Raw genomic sequence first — 21,065 nt, forward strand, 5'->3', positions numbered from 1 at the left:
ATAACTTCTACAAACCAGCTGGCTTCACTCAGATAAGGTTTCCAGCCATGTTTCTTAGAAGCCCTGCCCGGGAAGGAGGGTGCCGGAGGCAGAAAGGTTGAGTCCTTAGGAAGTTTGGTTATACAGCATAGTTGGGCAGAAACATATTTTGTGGCCCTATTGGAGAAGAGTGTGTGAGAAGCACCTGGAGGTGTGTGTGCACCCCCTCAGGAGGCCCCAGGGACCTATCCCTGTTTCAGGAGGTGCAGAAGTAGCCAGGTCCAAGTGGATGTCCAGGGATGGACCTGGCCACGCGTCAGCTGCTACAGGTCTGGGATAGAACAGAGTGGAGGGAAAGGGCATGGACTATCCTGAGCCACCAAGACAGATAACCCCACAACAGTGCATCCTGGTGTCTCTGCTCTGAGCTGAACTGCAGGAGAACTCCACCTTTAGGGACCCTTTCATCCCAGGCACCCCAGCAACACCTAGGCTCCAGTACTGGAACAAGAACCTGAGCTATTTAAAAATGTGTTTTTGCAGGAAATGATGTCAAAATGCTCGTTTCGTAGGTCTGCTCTTTAACAGACAGCTACCCCGCCCCAGCTGTGCAGATTCCATTTCCTGGAAGTGGAGCAGAGGCTCTGTGTGTAGCATCCATGTGCAGGACTCAGGGACGGAAGGGATCAGGCTAAACCATGGAGGGGAGCTGGGAAGGGAAGGGACCAACCTCAGGCCCTCCTGGGACACTGGAGCTAGCCCTTCTAACCCTACCCAGAGGCTGAGGTTAGCTTAGACATCACACATATGCCTTCCTGTGTTTTCAGAAATCTGGAAGTAGAACTTCAGGGGTAAGTACACCTACTTGTTGACTACAAGGCTACACTGGGCTTCTGTCATCTCCCAGAGGACCCTCCAGCTTTTTCACCAGCTCCGAGTGCCCATGACATACCAAAGACGCAGCTTAGGAGAGGCTCCCCCTGAGGCTGAGAAGGGAATCTGATAGAGGTGACTAAGGAGGTATGGCCACCTTCCCAACCTGCCGATTCCTCCTCCTTTTCCTGCAAACGCTGGTCACCTTGGCCTTCTATGTCCACAGGAGAGTTGGACCCAGTTACTCATGGACCAGGCAAAGGTGCTGTTCCTCCTGGCCCAGGGCCCACCAGCCTGGTAAGGACCCAGCCACTCCCTGGCTGTTGATGTTGGCTTCTCTTGCCCAGCGTTGTGGCCACTTCACTGCTTCTTACCATGACCTAAGTCAAGGTGGGCTCACCAGGACCTGCACTAAAATAAATGGTGAAATTCAGCTCTAAAGAACTTTGGAAATTATCCATGCATTCAAGCAAAATCAACGATACCTGAGTAAACCCTTTCACGTTGGCACAAGTTATAATCCAGTCTCATCCTCTTGATTACAAATTCCATCCAGGTAAGAGCTGTATCATACTGAGGTCTCCCCATTCATGTTTTGGTCAATTATATTTAGTTTCATCTTAAAAATAGATATTTGTGTTACTCTCCTATGATGAGCAGAGGCCAGATGCTTATATTTGAGTTAAATGGTTGTGTTTTTCTCTCTCATTGGGTTTACAGTCAGGTAGTAATGCTATTTTTTTTGCAGTCAGAAGATTCCTGGAAGGTGACCAGAGAGATTAGCTTGCCCCTGTCAGACCTGAAGATACTTCTAAAGGGCCTTTAGAAACAAATTCCTTTTTATTCCTTCTCTGGATTAGGAGAAGTAGGGTTGACTTCCCCTAAGTGTGGAGTTGGGGGTCAACTCCTCTGAAAAAGTTTCAGAGCATTTTCCAAAGCCATTGGTCAGTTGTGGGAAGGGAAGACAGTGGAAGTTAGTTACTAGAAAACGGTGATGGAGATTGCTGCTCCAGCTCAGCCAGAGACCTTTCTTCTGCCCACCCCAGAAATGCCCCTTCCTCAATCACAGAAGGCCCCACAGCTCTTGATACTCAGAATGTGCACCTCTGACCAGGACTATCTGCATCCCCTGGGAGCTCGTAAGAAATGCAGCGGCTTGGGCCAGGCACATGGCTCACGCCTGTGATCCCAGCACTTTGGGAGGCCTAGGTAGGTGGATCACCTGAGGTCAGGAGTTCGAGACCAGCCTGACCAACATAGAGAAACCCTTTCTGTACTAAAAATATTTTTAAAATTAGCCAGGCATGGTGGCGCATGGCTGTAATCACAGCTACTCAGGAGGCTGAGGCAGGAGAATCATTTGAACGCAGGAGGCGGAGGTTGCAGTGAGCTGAGATTGTGCCACTGCACTCCAGCCTGGGCAACAAGAGCAAAACGCTGTCTCAAAAAAAAAAAAGAAAAAAGAAATGCAGCATCTTGGGCCTCTGGTGGGACCTGGTGAACCCAAACCTGCAGGGCTCCTGGGCACACCTGGGGAGGCTGCAAGGGAAGCTGGGGCTAGCAGCCTCCTCCTGGCCCTCCCAGGGGCTGCTTTTTTGAGGAGCTAGAATGCACCAGGTGACCTGTTGCATCACTGGCCCATGACTGACAGCTTTGGTCAGTGTAAAAAGGTGTTTTCACAGGGTCTGCTCCTCGGGCCTCTCACTGTCAGGCTAGGTTTCCACCAGGAACCCAGCCTCCCTGCAGGGATAGGGAGTTTCAAATGGTTCAAATCGCTGAGAGGCCACACATGTCTGGCCTGAGTAGTCTGCTGCAAAAAAAACAGGGAATTCTTAATGTAAAACGTTCTCATCCTCAGAGTGGTTCCTGCTGCTAGTGGGTATGCTGCAGGCATTTCCTGGGCTACATCAGGTCGTCATAAGCTAGATGATCATTTTGGGGAGCTCATACACCAAAGACAGGTGACACTCTGCTGCCTATAACCAGCTCTGTTTCCTGGAGGTTGAAGTGGGCTGCCAAAATGGGACTAGGTGATATTCATGGGTTTTAGGGATTCTATGGGTTAAGATGAAACCATTAGCCGTTAATGGGCAGTTGTTCCAGAAAACGAGAGGCTTCCTGGCTGTGCTTGGTGTCAGCGGTAGCTCACTGCTAGCCTTGTAAGACAGGGAAGGCAAACTTTCTGTAAAGGGCCAGAGAGAATATATGTTAGGCTTTGTGGGCCATATGGTTTCCATCTGAACCACTTGATTCTGAGTATAGCACAAATGCAGCCATGGATAGCCCTCAAATAAGTACTGTGGCTCTAGTGCCAGGGCTTTTTTGGTGACTGAATTTCAAATGATTTTCCCATCATCAAGTATTCTATTGATCTTTTTTATGCCATTTAAAAGTAAAAAGACTATTCTGAGCCCGTGGGTCCTACACAAATGACAGCTGGATTTTTTTGATGACAGTCCTCAAATATTTGAGTCCCAGCCATTGGTGCTAAGAATCCCACAGCTCCCCACATTGGCAGCTCTGAGGCCTGAGCTCTGAGGGAGGTGCCCACCCCCTCCAGTCACAGTATAATAATACAAATTATTCTTGTCCATAGAAATGTGAGAAAAGAACTTTTATCTGAGGAATGTGAGTCCTTTTAAACTATCACGTCCAGAAAGACAGTAAAATGAGGCAGCAGTCACATCACACATCCCCACTTTACATGTACATCTCTTGAAACTGCTTGCTGTTGCTGCAGTATCTATGAATCAATCTAGTGACACATGCCCTGTACCCTACAGCTGTCAGTCAACCTAGTGATGCTACCACAGACACTGTAACTGGTACCCCATAGCTTAACAATGTACAGCCAATCACTCATCACTGTTGTTTCTGTAAACCAGCAAGAATTCCTGACAGCCAATTTTCTGTCAGCCAATTCCCTGTCCTCCTTTTTTGCCTTTAAAAACCCATTTGTGGCCTGGCGTGGGGGCTCACGCCTATAATCCCAGCACTTTGCAAGGCCAAGTTGGGCAGATCATGTGAAGTCAGAAGTTTGAGACCAGGCTAGGTAACATGGTGAAACACTGTCGCTACTAAAAAAAAAATTAGCTGGGTATTGTGGCAGGCACCTATAATCTCAGGCACTTGGGAGGCTGAGGCAAGAGAATCACTTGAACCCAGGAGGTGGAGGTTGCAGTGAACTGAGATCACGCCACTGAACTCCAGCCTGGGTGACAGAGAAAGACTTCGTCCCAAAAACAACAACAACAACAAACAAACAAAAAACCCAGTTGTAACTGCTGCTTATCAGATCATATATTCAGGGCAACTTGAATCTGTGCTCCCAATTGCAATCCACAAGCTTGGCCTAAATAAGCTTTGTACTTAATATTATTAACTTTGCTTCAGTTTCTTCCTTTTAGGTTGAATATCTGGTGTAGTCCACAGGATTTCGAGTGTCTCCCCTGACCACCTGAAAGCAGCATTTGGTACCAGCAGGAACTCTGTGTCTTCAGAAGTCCTATCAGGTGTTTTGGGTGAGTTCTTCTCAAATTGGGCCTCCCACTGAAACTAGCCCAATTGTCCCATTGAATTGACATTCATGGTTTCTTTAGAATAAACATAGAAATTGACCCGTATAGTCTTAAAACTTGAGCAACTTACATTTTTCTTACCTGGGTTTCTTTCTCAGGACACCGACTATCAGGCCTCCCAGATGGTATTGAGGAGCTCAAACTCACCAGGTCTCCACACTGAACAATGAGAGGCCAGGACCCTCACCCACCATGACTGCCTAACCACGCATCTGCTGCCTTTCACTGACTCCTTTTCCTTATCCCTCCCTAGTTCCTGTTTGCCTATATGTAGTCACATTTCTTCCCTGCTATATAAACCCCTAATTTTAGTCAGTCAGGGAGATGGATTTGAGACTCATCTCTCATCTCCTCAGCTGCAGCACCTGATTAAAGCCTTCTTTCCTGCCAATACTTCAGTGACTGGCTTTCTGTGTAGCAGGCAGCAGCATGTGTAGCAGGCAGCAGCATAGAGATCAAACCCCTAGCATTTTGGTAACACCACTCTTTGGTTAAAAGTCCAGACTTATTTAGACTGTTTTTCAAACTCTCCTTTTTTTTTTTAAGCATAAGGGCTTTGCTCTCTCTTTTCAGATAGGAGATTCAGGTAAAGAACTCTACAGAGAATTTTTTTTCCTCCTCTGTTTCAGGACAAGGGGTTTGGGTCGAAGATTTTTCTGCCCCCATCTCACAGCAGAGGTTTAGGTCAAAGGATTTTACAGTTAGATATTTGCGATCTCTTTTTACATAGTATGCTTTTAAAAATTGCAGCTGCTTTTCTGTAATTTGGACCTGATTTTTCACTTGTGACAAACGCCTATTAAATACCAGCAGATTTTACATACAATATAGATTATACACATATTTAGGAAAGGGCACCCACCTAACCCAGGATGATCATGAACAACAGTGACCTAAAATGGAGGTCTTTTGAAATCCCTAAAATAATTTATTTGTATATACAATTGGAAAAAGCTAGTATTAGACATAAATAATGAAAGACTTCCAGCGGCACCTAAAAATCTTCTAAAATAAAATCTGAGAAAATTGCCTCCATTCAGGAGGTAAACAAGGACATCTTTCGTCACCACCATCTGAGGAAAATCCCCAGGTCTCTCTCCCTGAAACGCCTCGTGTTAGTCCCAGTGTCACTACAAACCCCTTCTGGTTCTGGGGGCTGCCTGATATTCAACTATTCTTTGCTCAATTATAAAGACCACCCAATGAGAAATATGGATCTCCAAAATACGCCTTGGTTGCCTAGCTGACAATTGCTTAGGGCAAAAAAAGAAATAACTAAAAGAATAATAGTCTAAAAGAGGGAAATGGATAAAACTACTGAGATCGTTAAAATGCAGATTAAGATGCAGCTCCTAACCCTAACCCTAACCCTTCCTGGACTCTGAAGGCTTCCCACAAACACTAGTGAAATCTGAAGAAAAATGCTTGGTAATGATTTATGAAAATAGTACACATGTGTATAAATATGTACATTTGTGTGTAAGTTCACATTTACAGATAAGAGCCTACCCTCAGGGAGACTTAAATTCTGGTGAGAACTGATTTTTTTTCAGCTCCTTTGTTTCAAGCAAGCTCTCTTTGGCCTAAGGATCAAGAGCCGTAAGAAATTGAATACAAATAAGAAAATTTTTACTGGAGACAAATCCAAAAATGTTTGGTCCTCAGTCCCACATATCTTCACCCTCCCATTAGCAGATATTCAGTTGCTAGAATTATTAAAAGATTCTAAAAATTCAGAGCTTAGTCTTTCCTAATATTTATGATCCTCTAAAGTGAGATAGAAGACAGTGGATTGGCACTTTCTATAATGTTTTAAAACCATTTTTTTTTTGGTAGAAGTGGGGTCTCATTGTGTTATCCAAACTGGCCTCAGACTCCTGACCTCAAGTGATCCTCCTGCCTTGGCCTCTCAAAGTGCTGGGAGTAGAAGTGTGAGACACCATGCTCATACTTTATAATTCATTCTACTTTCTGGTTATACTTTAAAGAAACTTGGAGTGCAGGTTGATATACACACGTGTATGTATATACCTATGTGTTATAAATTCACATTTACAGATAAGAAGCGAACTTGACTGTTCTCAGTGCTAGGGTAGCACTAGCATTGCATTTGTGTCTTTAGAAGGATGCACAGGAAACTGGAGGTGTCCCTGATTGCCTCAGGACAAGAGAACTAAATTGGCTGAGACATTTTGACTTTGTAACTTTTTCAATCTTTGACTTTTGTATCAATTTTAAAACTAATAATTTTTTAAAATTCCAGTGTTGGAGAAGACTTGTACCTTCTCTACCAAGGGGCTCCTGGTTAGATAAAAATAGGCTGTTGTCCCAAACGTGATTTACCTCCGTCTATTTCCTTCTCCCTTTTGCTACGTTTCTTGGGTCGTCTTCTCTCCACGTCTTGGTCTGCTGCCCTCCCTGTGCCAGTCTCTGCTCTCCTTGCAAGCCAGTACCCTCCTTCCTTCTACCTCTGCCCGTAACCACATCAAGTCTCCCATGACTCTCCTGTAACTCTTAACACTACAGATCTCCCTACCAAGCCTTTTTCTAACTCCACCCTACTTTCAAAAGTAGTAATCTTCATTGTAAAAATATGGAGGAAAACAAGTCATCCAAAATCAATATGGTTCCTCTGTCCTCTTTCATCTCCAGCTAACCCTTGTTCCCCCTGAATTTCCTCAGCATTCTACAGCATTGGCTAGTCTACCCTGCCTCATTCCAGGAGGGTAGGGACTACTTCCTGTCCTTGCAAGACTTCACGAGGCCACCTAGTCTGTACAGGACTACAAAAGAGGAGGTATGGTATTATTATTGCATCTATGACACCAAGAAGCTCTGGGTCTGTTTTATCTCCAGTATGGAATTAAGGAGTTAGACTCAAGGGTTTTCAAACTGCCCTTTAGAACCGCAAGGTTACTTAGGATCCCTTTCCAGGGTTGCCTAAATGAAATGTCAATTTGGACCTCGACTGGGTCTTCCTAAGCTTTCGAACCTGCTACTTTGAAACAGATCAAGAGCCTACCCTTAGCGAGGCTTAAATTTTGGTGAGAATTCATTTTTTTTTTTCGGCTCCTTTGTTCCGAGTAAGCTCTAACGCATGTTTGCTGTATGAATATCTACTATGGGTAAGGGCATGTATACTAGTCTAAGAAAAAGGTCTTATTTTTAGGTTCCTCTGCCCAATACACTGAATTGAATACAGGTTGCCACCAGCTACATGTGAATGACCATGGCCAGTCTGAATGGTATGAAAGACACACTGGACTTTAAAGACTTAGTGTTAAACATGAATGTAAGTGGTCTCAGTCATTTTTATGTTAATTACATGTTGAAGTGGTATTTTGGATATATCGAGGTGTATTATTCACCTATTTCTGACTTTTCAAATATGGCTATTAGAAAATTTAAAGTTGCATGCATGCTTCATGTATTTTTAGTTAACACTATTGCTTTATGGGGTTTATAATTTAGTGCAGTAGTACTTCATGAATTTCCACACTCCTGAGCACCTGGCCTCTCATACCGTCCCTGGCCAGAAGAATCAATACCACCTGGAGGCTCATTAGAACTGGCAGAATTAGCCGCCCCACCCGTGCCAGATCCACTAAATCAGATCCTGCATGTTAACCGGGTCCTCAGGTGATCTGTGGCGCATAAAGGCTTGAGAGGCTCTGACTTAGATTACAGTAACAGGCCTCCACTTGTCTCCCTTCCCACATTTTTGCTGCTCCAGTCCTACTGGATCAGGGATTCCTAACATGAGGGTGAAGATAATTCTGGGCCTTAGGGATCCAGAGAATTTTATGCAGCATGTATGTATATTTTATGTGCATGTATGTATATGTGCCCTTTTCAGGAAAGGGTTCATTGCTTTTCTTTTTATCCCATGTTAGTAAAGTAGTGTTCTCAAAGGATGTTCCCGTCAGCAACACTTAGGAACTTGGGAGCAATGCACATGCTGGGGGTGGAAGCTTGCAGTGCTTTAATAAGCCCTCCAGTGATCCTGATGTTACAAGTTTGAGAACTACTGAATTAGAGACTGAAGGCAAAGAACAGGGTGAGGCCACTTGTTGCATCACTGTCTAGTCTGTGTGACCAGGACTGTGATGCGGCCGTGAACTGACACTGGTATCCAGTGAGCTAGCTGAAGTGGAGGCAGAGGAAAGGTGATGGGTTTGATGTTAGATGTACTGAACTTGATGATATTAATTTCAAATGTTTATCAAATAATATTCTATCTGTATATTCAACTTAGCATAAGAGTAAAGAAAATGGGCTTTACAATCGAACAGACCTGAGCTTGAGACCTGGCTCTGCCACTCACCTACTGGGTAAGTCTGAGCAAGTTATTAAATCTTTTTAAACTTACCTGTTTATACCTATCTTGTCTTGAGTAGCCACACCAAAGCTATTGCTTTGCTACAAGAATTGCATGTTTTTCCTTCTTGTTTATTAAAAGACCACTCTCACACAAGTGTATTTCTAGTTTTAATATTGGAAAGTGCAAACTGCTTTTTATTCTCTAAGCCACTGGCTTCACTACTTCAATTTGGTCTCCTCCCAGTTACAGAAGGAACATTGTCACTTCGCTTACTCTATACACCTTCCTAGAGGCCTTCTTTCATTTTGCTGTAATCAATGACTGAAATTTTTAGTGATACTCATGTATTATAGATATGGGTTTCATATCTGTCAGTTGAAATTTTTGTTATTGAAAAGCCTATTTTAGAACACAATTCTAATAATTAAGATCTAGAATCAGAGTTGGTATTTCATAAAGTGACACCTCTTTTTTTTTTTTTTAGATGGAGTCTTGCTCTATTGCCCAGGCTGGAGTGCAGTGGCTTGATCTCGACTCACTGCAAACTCTGCCTCCCAAGTTCAAGTAATTCTCTCACCTCAGCCTCCCGAGTAGCTAGGATTACAGGTACCTGCCATCATGCCCAGGTCTTTTTGTATTTTTGTAAAGATGGGGTTTCATCATGTTGGCCAGGCTGGTCTCGAACTCCTGACCTTAGGTGATTCACCCACCTTGGCCTCCCGAAGTGCTGGGATTACAGGCATGAGCCACTGTGCCCGGCCAACACCGCTTGTTGCTTAGGAAAATATATCTAGAAAAACAAAGACAAAATGAGGGTGAACAGAATGATACTACTGCTACAATCCTGCAGTATCCGGGACTTTAACATTCAAACCTAAACTGTCTGATCCCAGTTGTGATATATCTACAGGGCATGAACGATGAAAACCAGAGAGGACCGACTAAGGCTGGGTTAATGTTGGCACTAAGACCTAGGGCTGGTCAACTACCCTCAACTATCACACCAACAAGCAGATGAAAACAGCAGAGGGTAAGCCTCAGCTGGCTTCCAATTAAGAATCTTCTCCTGGTCAACATGGTGAAACCCCGTCTCTACTAAAAATACAAAAAAAATTAGCTGGGCATGGTGGGGCACGCCTGTAGTCCTAGCTACTTGGGAGGCTGAGGCAGGAGAATTGCTTGAACGCAGGAGGTGAAGGTTGCAGTGAGCCAAGATCGCGCCATTGCACTCCAGCCTGGGTAACAAGAGCAAAAAACTCCATCTCAAAAAAAAATCTGCTCCATTCTGAGTTGTGTATGTTTTTCAGGCTGACTTGCAGTAATTGATATGCAGCTGATACATAATCATCCTCTCCTTTGTAAATCATGTATGGTCTTTTTGAGATCTGGTTAAGTGAACGAATGATGTTTAACACACTGATAAGGTTAGTCACCAAAGAGTGACCCACACTATATGATCAACATTTAGTGACAGTAGTATTTGGCTGGATATAGGGGACTGGACTAAATCAACAAATTACTAAATCCATTTTTTTAAATACATTTATTAACCAATGTTAACACATTAAATGAATCTATATATTGCTAGTCAGAGCAGCTTACAAAATGCCAGAATGCATCATAGAACTGGACAGCCACAATGAATAATTACAATGTGCATAGTGGCTAAGCTCAACACCTCGATATAGCTTTATGATTTGCAGAAAATTTTTAATAATGATTCCTAAAACAATCAATTGTAATTTTACCTAAAACTTTTACAAAACCAGGCCACAATCTCTTTTTTTAATTTTGTTTTTTTTTTTAACACACAGTTTTCACACTGTAGTAACTTGGAAATGTGCAACCGTGTCAACAGAGACAAAAAAGCCAAAGTAACACGAATCTCACTTTCATGCAGCTATCAGTTAAATATTACATACTCTGGAATGATTTTACACCGAAAATATTTCCACAATTACTTGCTCTCATAGGGGTGGATCGAAGTTCTTAAAACCTGAAAAACAAAGAAGGTTAAGTGTTCTCGGTTCTGACATGTCCATCAGCGCCACACACTGCGGCAACACTGACTAATTACACAGCAACAAGGAGGGAATGATGCTGCCCAGTTACTGCATAATTTAGGTATGTTGTATGAAATGGGGCTACTGGGTACTTTTTACAAAATATTGTGCACCATTTGGCAGTAGTTTGTCAATTAACTTGTGTCACCACCATCTGCAACAGCATTGAGATTGGATGGATGATATTTCACAGAAGACTTAGTTACATTTTTTCTTTAGAGTGACCCTGACAAACCTGGAGAAAACTTTTTAAAAGGCTTTTCTCCTGATTCTTTCACTTCCATTGTGAGTAATTGCTTTAATAAATATCAAAGGTCTAAATAAATATTTACAAATTATTTCTCTAACCTCAAAAAAAAAATAACTAATGATAAATGGGAATCTGACTTGGTCTAAGATCAGTCTTTAAAAAAACCCATAAATTGTGAGATATTTTAAAAGAAAAGTAATTTAAGTTTTCCTGGCTGTATTTTACATATCTATGTATAAAAAAATCATTATTCAACTATCGATCCATTCCTATTGGTAATGCTTCTTAATCCAGACATTCCGCAAAATACAGACTTTTTACAAATCACGGCATCTTTAATACAAGGAAATTAACATGCATTATTCTTCATTCTGTGTACAGTGATGGGGTTCATTAGTAGGCAATGACCCATTACTAGAAACATAACGGCTTCTGTGAAACTTAAGTGCTTTCTCTTCTTTTAGTATTAACTTAACAATACACGAGGTGACACCAGGTAATAGGCAGTGAGATGATATGTAGGAAGGGAAGCATGAAACAAATTTGTATGCCTCATCTATAATTTCACATATGGATAAAGGTAGTTTTTGGCTTTTTGTTTTTGTTGTTTATTTTGTTACAAGCACTCATGTTAGGACAAAGATGAAATGTGCAAACTTTAAAATTTAAATATTCATTTTCTCTAAGATCCAGCTCAGTAAAAGATTACCCCAGTTCCCTGCAATTTTAAACTACAAGATCAAAGCTAATAATTTGTTATAAAAGTTATATATTGAAAAGAAATAATGAAAAACACAATTGGGAAATATTTAAGAAAAAATATGCAGGACTAGCCCTGCTGTGTCAACCCTGTTCCCTAAATTCAATCATATACCCACTGGTGTGACCAACAGATAATGCCTTTGAACAGTAAATTAAGCTGAACAAAACCAGCTCAACAAGGTTAAGAAAAAAATGTCACATCAAGGTAGTATGTTTTATTTCTGAAACAGTTCTGTAGTTCTTACATTCAGATCTATTCTAAATGTTTCTTTGTTAAACTCACTTGTATTCACCTGTTTTTTAAAGATCTGTTGTTTAAAGGTTAAAATCTCTGTAAAACCTAAAAATGTTTTAAAATTTGCTGAAAATGCAACAAATTCTCAATTAAAATTTATTTAAAATAATACCCTCCACTGATGTTACTTTAACCCCCTGAAAAACTTCGGAGGAGCATTAACAAAAGATTTAAACTACTGTGCAAAATTTCTTCACGAAAAGTGTTTAAAGGCTGGTGCAAAATGGGAAGCAAATTCTAAACAATTTTGGCTTCTTGGAAACAAAAACCGCTGTGTTGAAAAGAGTATCGTCGGGGTGACTCTGGGAAGGGCCAGCTTCATCTTTTCCGGCGGCAGGTGCGCTTGTGCTCCGCATGCCAGTGCTCCTGCTGGCACTTGATGGAGCAGTAGGATGTGTTCCAGCAGCAGTGGTACATGGCTTCCTCCTCACAGTTGTAGCACTGCAGGCAAGAAATCGGGCAGTCTTTAGACTTGGGTGTGGATGTGTAAAAGACTGGTTAAAATGGCAGAATCCTGAGGTGGTGGTTTTAAAAGATCTTTATGCTCAAACTTTTGTTGAATCAAAATCTGTTTTATGCACAGCAGATGGAAAGGATGACTGTAGCTATAGCTCATGCCTGGCTGTCAGCAAATTCAAGCTGCTGTCAGGTGGTACCTGACACCACCCTATGGGGGTCGTTCCCATTTATTTTCTTAAAATGCTCTTGACTTCACATCCCTTCCCAGCTACCACTTGCATTTCTCTGCTCCCCACAAACTTCATGAAAGACGTGCCTAAACTCCCTATTTCAAATTCTCACCCCATGATTCTTGCATCCACTGCAGTATCTTTACTCATACCATGCCCCTGACTATGCTGTTAGCAAGGTCACTTACAACCTCAAGTCTAGTGGCCAAGTCTCTCTCAGTCTTCATCTTGTTTGGTAATCTCAGGAGATAATTTTGACTGTCACAACTTCGGGGGAGAAGACACTACTGGTGGACAGAGGCCTGGGATGCTGCTAAACAAACATCCCACAATGTATACCTCCCCCAGAGAACCTATAGCAAAGGTCCATACTACCATGGTTGAACTGTTTGTTTGGTCATGGGAGAAGAGAAGAGTGAAAAAAGTAGTTAAAGTTCCAAGCTGGGTTGGTAAGATGATGGTAGTATCACGAACCCGACCAAGAAGAAAGAATTCTAACCCTTTTACTAGTTTACTAGACACAATGTGATGGGTAGAAAAAGCTCAGCTAAGCCAATTAGGTTTTTAATCATTCCATTTACATTTAATAAGCCTCAAATTCCTCATCTTAGAGTGCAAAAATATGAACTTTAGCTATTTCACAAATAATGAGAAAGTGCTATAAAAGTATTATCATTACAGCCTCTTCCTATTTTCTTGATGTTTTAGTAAAAACTTAAGAGATTTCTACTTATAAATTTAGTGTCCACTTTCTAGCTTTTTCTTGTTTCTGTGTGAAGTGAGAACATTTTTCTTTACAAGACGGAGTCTTACTCCATTGCCCAGGCCGCAGTGCAGTGGAGCAATCACAGCTCTCTGCAACCTGGCATCAAGCAATCCTTTTGCCTTGGCCTCCCAAAGCACTGGAACTATAGGCATGCACCACTGCACCTAGCCACAGAATTACTGTAAATGGGATCTTTGGGTGCTGTGCTCCTGTTATCTTGAGCACATCTTAATTCCCATCTAATGGTATTGTGTGAGTTGATCATACAAGTTCAGTCATTCTTGTTATACCCAACTAAAGCCAAGTCAAGAAGCTAGTGGGGAAAAGCAGTCAGACCACAAAACTAGTCTGCAACTCTCAGACTACTTTACCAACTGCCATCCCTCACCAATCAGAGCTTGCCAGGTCCTCAAAACCTTACTAGCCACCCATGAAATTTCTTAAAGAACAATATGGATCTCAGCCCAAAATCTCGTGAAACTGATAAGCAACTTTAGCAAAGTCTTAGGATACAAAATCAGTATGCAAAAATCACAAGCATTTCTATACACCAATAACAGACTTAAAGAGAGCCAAATCAAGAAGAAACTGCCATTCACAATTGCGAAAGAGAATAAAATACCTTGGAATACAACTAACAAAGAACGTAAAGGACCTCTTCAAGGAGAACTATAAATCACTGCTCAACAAAATGAGAGGACACAAACAGATGGAGAAACATTCCATGTTCATGATTAGGAAGAATCAATATCGTGAAAATGGCCATACTGCCCAAAGTAATTTACAGATTCAATGCTATCAAGCTACTAATGACCCTCACAGAACTGGAAAAAACTACCTTAAAGTTCATACCATAGTTCTCTTTTCTCATACCAAAAGAGAACCTGCATAGCCAAGTCAGTTATAAGCAAAAAGAACAAAGCTGGAGGCATCACACTACTGGATTTCAAACTACACTACAAGGCTACAGTAATCAAAACAGCATGGTCCTGGTACCAAAACAGAGATCTAGACCAATGGAACAGAACAGAGGCCTTGGAGGCAACACCACACGTCTACAATCATCTGATCTTTGACAAACCTGACAAAAACAAGCAATCAGGAAAGGATTCCCAGTTTAATAAATGGTGTTGGGAAAACTGGCTAGCCATGTACAGGAAGCAAAAACTGGACCCCTTCCTCATACCTTACACTAAAATTAACTCCAGATGGATTAAAGACTTAAACATAAGACCTAACACCATAAAAACCCTAGAAGCAAAATCTAGGCAAAACCATTAAGTCCTAGGCATAGGCAAGGACTTAATGACCAAAACACCAAAAGCATTGGCAACAAAAGCCAAAATAGACAAATGGGACCTAATCAAACTCCACAGCTTCTGCACAGCAAAAGAAACAGTCATTAGAGTGAATTGGCAACCAACAGAATGGGAAAAATTTTTTGCAATTTACCCATCTGACAAAGGGCTAATATCCAGAATCTGCAAAGAACTAAAACAGATTTACAAAAAAAAAAGCCCATTCAAAAGTGAGCGAAGGATATGGACAGACACTTTACAAAAGAAGACATACATGAGGCCAACAAACATATGAAAAGATGCTCATCATCACTGGTCATTAGAGAGATGCAAATCAAAACTACATTGAGATACCATCTCCCGCCAGTTAGAATGGTGATCATTACAAAATCTGGGGACAACAGATGCTGGAAAGGATGTGGAGAAATAGGAACACTTTTACACTGTTGGTGGGAGTGTAAATAAGTTCTACCATTGTGGAAGACAGTGTGGCAATTCCTCAAGGGCCTAGAAATAGAAATTCCATTTGACCCAGCAATCCTATTACTGGGTATATATCCAAAGGATTATAAATTGTTCTACTATAAGGACACATGCACACAAATGTTCATTGCAGCACTGTTTACAATAGCAAAGACTTGGAACCAACCCAAATGCCCATCGATGATAGACTGGACAGGGAAAATGTGGCACATAATACACCATGGAATACTATGTAGCCATAAAAAATGATGAGTTTGTGTCCTTTGTAGGGACATGGTTGAACCTGGAAACCATCATTCTCAGCAAACTGACACAAGAACAGAAAATGCAACACCACATGTTCTCACTCATAGGTGGGTGTTGAACAATGAGAACACATGGACACAGGGAGGGGAGCATCACACACTGGGGTCTGTCAGGGGCGGGGGGAAATAGAGGAGGAGGGACAGTGTGGGGTGGGGAGTTGGGGAGAGACAGCATGGGGAGAAATGCCAGATATAGGTGATGGGGAGGAAGTCAGCAAATCATACTGCTATGTGTGTACCTATGCAACAATCTTGCATGTTCTTCACATGTACCCCCAAACCTAAAATGCAATAAAAAAAAAAAAAGACTATAGGAAGGGAAAAAAATATGGAAAATTTCTCCTTTTTATAAAACCTCTTATCTCCTCTTTCTTCTTTGAAGAGCACACTTTCACTTGTACTGAAGGCTGTGCCTCCCCCACATGCAGGTTGTGTTTTTAACAGAAAATCTCTTTTTCCCTTCACAGATCTCCTGGTCTTTTGTTAACAATATTTATTTTGTCATTCACGAGCTCTTCCTACCAAGTTATCTTCATCTATTTTTCTGAATTAAATGGTAAGTTTCCCATTTCCTTCTTGCCAAATCTTTATCACAGATTTAAAAATATTTCTTTCATGAAAAGTTTATGCGTATTTATATAACACAGGCTGGATAAAATGAAGGATTAAAGTTTATCACAAAACTTTACATAGTTGTTCATTAAAACTGAGACCAACCAAGTTATGAGCTTTTGGAAGCAAAACTTTTCCCTACCAATTCACTGAGTGCTACGGCAGCTGTAAGACAAGCACTTGGCTCCTGTGTACTCAGAAGTTCCCACTCCGGTGGAGAGCATGAGACTCATGAGCAGGACATGGTGACAAATGACACTAGTCAGTCAGGTATAAGGGAGGGTAGAGACCAATGAGATGTCACCACTGTAAAGTAAAAGTAATTGATTTAACGGAATCTAATGTATAAACGTTAAATGCAGGGAAATCTGAAACTATTTATTGTGATAATTACATTTATAATTTCACCATTTGAATGTTAACTATCAAAGATCACCAGGAAAAAGTCAGGCCCCGCCAATTTGCCCAAATAAAATATTTGCAGAGATGGAGAAATTATATAAGTTAATTGTAATAAATATGTACTGAAATATTATAATCTCAACTTAATAAAATAATTCGGAGCAGTACACAGTCATGTGGGATCTGGGGTTGGGAGAGCATAGGACTTTTAGTAAAATTTTAAAACTTAAAGCTGACCATTTCACACTCGATCTTATTTCAGGAAATCATCTGCATGTGCCACAGCTATCTTCTGAATTAAATGGCATCATACCTGTGTTACATTTCCAGAAACACGAGTCTAAAAAAAGACTGTTATTTACCCACTGCTTCTTCTTGGTCTGGGAAATCAGTTGCTTGTGCTGTGTTGCCAGCTTCTTGATTTCTTCTACAAATTCCTCCTTACACTTTTCCTTTACTTGCTTACATTTTCTGTCCATCTCACCCTGCATGTTGGCTATAGCTTTATTTACAGCCTGTCTCTTTTCCTCTTCCATTTCAGAACGCAGCTGGAACGAAAAGAAACCCCATAGTAGGTCAGTGTACAACTTACACAGACTATCTACACCAAAACAAAAACTTAACACATAGTTTCTACTTGCATGAGGTACCTTTTTTCCCTTTATTACATGTGTAAAAAATTTAGGTGAGAAAAGTATCATTATTACTTGAAATGCTATAAAAGATACTGGTTTCATTATATTGCTCTTTTTAAAACCTGACACTGGGTTGATGCATGAGTAAAAGGAGCCTAACCATGACAAGAGGGCTGGCTGCGGCAGGGCACCCACCGCAGCCACAAGCATTACCTTCTCCAGGGCTTCTCGGACAACACGCTCCGTCTCCCGCTTGTGGTCTGACTTCATCCGGTCTTTGAAGTCATTGAAGATCTTTGTGTATTTGTCATGGCACATGCTCTGACACACACCATCATTGTTGGTCTGGGTGCTCCGATGCAGCATTCTTGGTGAAGAGGCACTTAACTTCTTGGTCTGAGTTGACACGGAGACTTTTTCGATTGGCTGAGGCATTGTGGGTATTTCCTGGCTAGAACTTACTGCTTCCGTTTCAGGCTCTGGTTCCTAAAAGGCAATAAAAGAGGTTAGATGTAAAACAAAGCAATATAATTCACTAGTTCAAGAACTACTACTCTATTAGGATAAAAATACAGTAATATACGTAAATAGCCATATACTAAACTGCTATTAAAAAAAACATGGTTAGGATGGTAGATTTTCTGTATATTTTGCCCTAATTAAAAATAAACCACTCTCCCCCAAACTAATCAGTGAATGAAAAGAACATGCAATTAACAGCTACAATGATTATAATTTTATTACATACTGATACTATAAGTTTTGTTTTTAAAATAGACTAAACACAAAAATTTATAGAATATAAAAATTATTGTCAACTTACAATCACTTCATTGGACTAGATTCATTAAAAAATTTCCTAAAACCCTGAACCACTTCTCACTGAATATGTGTTTGAAATGTGCCCAGATTTACAGTTTTAAAACATGCAGGGCTTACACGGCTGAGCTCAACCACAGTCTCCTTCAAGTTGTTAAATGTTGGTATAATTGACATACTGGATAAATGTGCTGTTTTTAAATAATGAAATAAAAGGATCAGAGTTCCCAGGAAATGTATCAGCAGCAATGTGCCCTTCCCACTTAGCCAAGCTTTAGTCAGTGGTTGCTTAATTAAGATGGAGACTTGGAGTATGTATGCTATTCCAGGGAAGTCACAAGACTTGTTTCAACTTGATGGCTATTATTTGATTGACAGCAACTGAATTTCACAAGTATCCACCAAGAGTGATTGTCTTGAATGTACTTTGAAAATATTTCATGTTTCATTTGCCACCTGGATACTGTGAGGTGGGCAACTTACTTCCTTTTTGGGCTCCACACTTTGATTACGTCGTCCTTTCTTTGCTCTTGGTTCTTGAGTGACCTTTAGCTGTGGGCATTATAAAAGTAATATATTATTCCGGACCCTAGGAAATACTTCTCTACTGTAAACACTCATAGTGAACCCACAGGTAAGAACTGAATAAATCTCTACCTTTTGCATCCTTCCATCCACTCAGTTACCACTGTCTTAATTACTATTCTGGTAACTGCAGGCTTGAAAGAGCTAGCACACCTTCAGAGATGAGCAGTTGTCCTTAACTCTCTTCTCATCGGCAGGGTCAAGGTCATGGTTAAATCTATGTATTCATTTGAATTGGTTTTGGTTTACTTGTGCAGAGCACTTTACAAATGTAAAAAAGGGAAGGAAAATGTCAATCTGTTCATTACAGTGAGGAGTGTACGCTAAGATTTCCACATTTAAAAGTAGTAACTAATATGCACTTCCTTCCTGAGACACACTCACCTGCTCATTACTGGTGGAGGAGATACTGGATTCTGCCTCTTCCTCACCTCGGTCCTCATTCTTAGATTTCCAGAATCTCCCTTCTCGTAGGAAACGCTGATGCAGCTCCAGCTCATCACAGGCCTTTTTCCAACCCATACTGCGCTTCACGTGCAGCCGATGAACGTTGACTGTGATATCTTGAATGTTTTCAGAAGGAATCCAGGCCCTAGGAAAAGCATGTAAAGATATACTGAGAAACATCCCAAATGGCAGGAAAGATGGTAAAAGTGTGACCTGTGGTGGCAGCACCTATTAGCTTGGTGCAAAAGTCATTGCAATTCCCGCCATTACTTTTAATTGCAAAACCACAGTTACTTAGGCTTAGTCATGGCCTAAATAAGCAAACTGTTACCAAGCAGAAAATAAATGAGATTTGTTTTCACAGTCAACAAAGAAAAGTTCTCCGAATTGGAGTGACTCACAAATGCCTCGTCATTGTTCACAATGTAATTGGCTTAGCTTGTCATAGTTCATATCTGCATTCTTCATAAGTCCTTTTAAAGTTATTTGTTGTTCTGAATACTGTAAACTAACAGAACCCATCTAGCTATTTGCAGTTAGCACTGAAGAATCACATGAAAATGCCCAGAAATTTTCACAAGATACATACATATATTCATATAAAATGAGAACTAAAAATATTATCAAGTAAGTCATATTTCTATCACGCCTCTACTAATTAGAGAAACCAGACTGACAGAGCCATTTATTATTTAGCAATAATGTACTTAGCTGTGATCAGAAGTGCCTCTGACTTATGTGTAATACATATGTAAAACTATATTTGGTTCTATAGGAAAGAATGCTAAAAATTCAAGAACATTTTCCTGGGCATTGGTCTCTTTCTGGATTTAAATTAATATCCGTCCCAAATGTTGTATTCAACAGATGTTTACTGTGTACCAGTGGAAGGCACTACAAAGAATGGAGAAGTGGTGTGATCTTGAGTTTCATTGCCTCATTTGACAGCTGCAAGAATGTTGCCCACAGGGGTTAAGGTAAATGATTAATTAGTGGTTGGAATCCAGCAAGGTCTTAATCTTCTGATTATCAGGATGGCACTTCATATGCTGCCTCTGCCTTTGAGGGACTTATAATTTTGTCAGAAAGAACTAAGGAATAATTATAATGCAATGCAGCAGGTAGTAAAGGTACTCTAGGGTGCTATGGAGAAGAGGAAGTTTTCATTTGGTTGTGAGTGGTCACAACATTTTATTTGGCCTTGGTCTTGAAAGATTAAGTAAGATTTAAACAGCAGACAATATGAGTAGAAAGATTCCAGGCAGAGGGAACATTACAAATGAGATAGGCAACAACATGGATGCATGAGTCACAGACACTTTCTACAGCAGAGTACCAGTTGCGATACGGTACTATAAACACACACATATTTATGCTTTTTAGTTTTCTGTTAAAGATTTTTTTCCTGCTATAAATGTATATGATATTATAGTTTTCATCCCTGGCCTATAAATTATAGAGCTCCAGAAATACTGGGCCTATGACCATTTTGAAGGAATCACTTACAGGATCATTGCCACATGTGCCTCAGGCATAAATAAAAATTTCTACTTGTTTGTAAAAGTCAAGCTTTATAATCTAGAAGTACATTTTAAATATACAGTAATCTATATCATTAGATGCTAACAATAGCTAAAATTGTTACTGTTATTTATTTTATTTTTTTTTTTTGAGACGGAGTTTCGCTCTTGTTACCCAGGCTGGAGTGCAATGGCGCAATCTCGGCTCACCACAACTTCCACCTCCTGGGTTCAGGCAATTCTCCTGCCTCAGCCTCCTGAGTAGCTGGGATTACAGGCACGCGCCACCATGCCCAGCTAATTTTTTGTATTTTTAGTATAGACGGGGTTTCACCATGTTGACCAGGATGGTCTCGATCTGTTGACCTCGTGATTCACCCGCC

At 40.9% G+C, this 21,065-nt stretch overlaps 1 protein-coding gene and 1 long non-coding RNA gene across 51 annotated transcripts in view; one reads left to right on the forward strand and one right to left on the reverse strand.

The window, feature by feature from the left end:
* The first annotated feature begins 4,245 nt into the window (after positions 1 to 4,245).
* LOC118143157 (uncharacterized) lies at positions 4,246 to 16,218 on the forward strand. The gene is made up of 5 exons (XR_004727343.3): positions 4,246 to 4,373; positions 7,113 to 7,227; positions 7,600 to 7,722; positions 8,686 to 8,761; positions 16,130 to 16,218. It is a non-coding gene; the product is annotated as an uncharacterized LOC118143157 (long non-coding RNA).
* ZMYND11 (zinc finger MYND-type containing 11) overlaps positions 11,657 to 21,065 on the reverse strand; it is a 127,551-nt gene continuing 118,142 nt past the window's right edge. For all 50 annotated transcript variants that reach the window (XM_035252752.3, XM_078329421.1, XM_078329435.1 and 47 more), the window contains 5 exons: positions 19,100 to 19,307; positions 18,614 to 18,682; positions 17,525 to 17,797; positions 17,039 to 17,224; positions 11,657 to 12,562 (listed from right to left, as the gene is read on the reverse strand). In XM_035252752.3, coding sequence (XP_035108643.3) covers positions 12,440 to 12,562; positions 17,039 to 17,224; positions 17,525 to 17,797; positions 18,614 to 18,682; positions 19,100 to 19,307 — 859 coding nt within the window. In that variant the 3' untranslated portion in view covers positions 11,657 to 12,439. The remainder of the gene's footprint in view (positions 12,563 to 17,038; positions 17,225 to 17,524; positions 17,798 to 18,613; positions 18,683 to 19,099; positions 19,308 to 21,065) is intronic.

The sequence above is a fragment of the Callithrix jacchus genome, chromosome 7, assembly GCF_049354715.1.
Source record: "Callithrix jacchus isolate 240 chromosome 7, calJac240_pri, whole genome shotgun sequence".
Classification (NCBI taxonomy): Eukaryota; Metazoa; Chordata; class Mammalia; order Primates; family Cebidae; genus Callithrix; species Callithrix jacchus.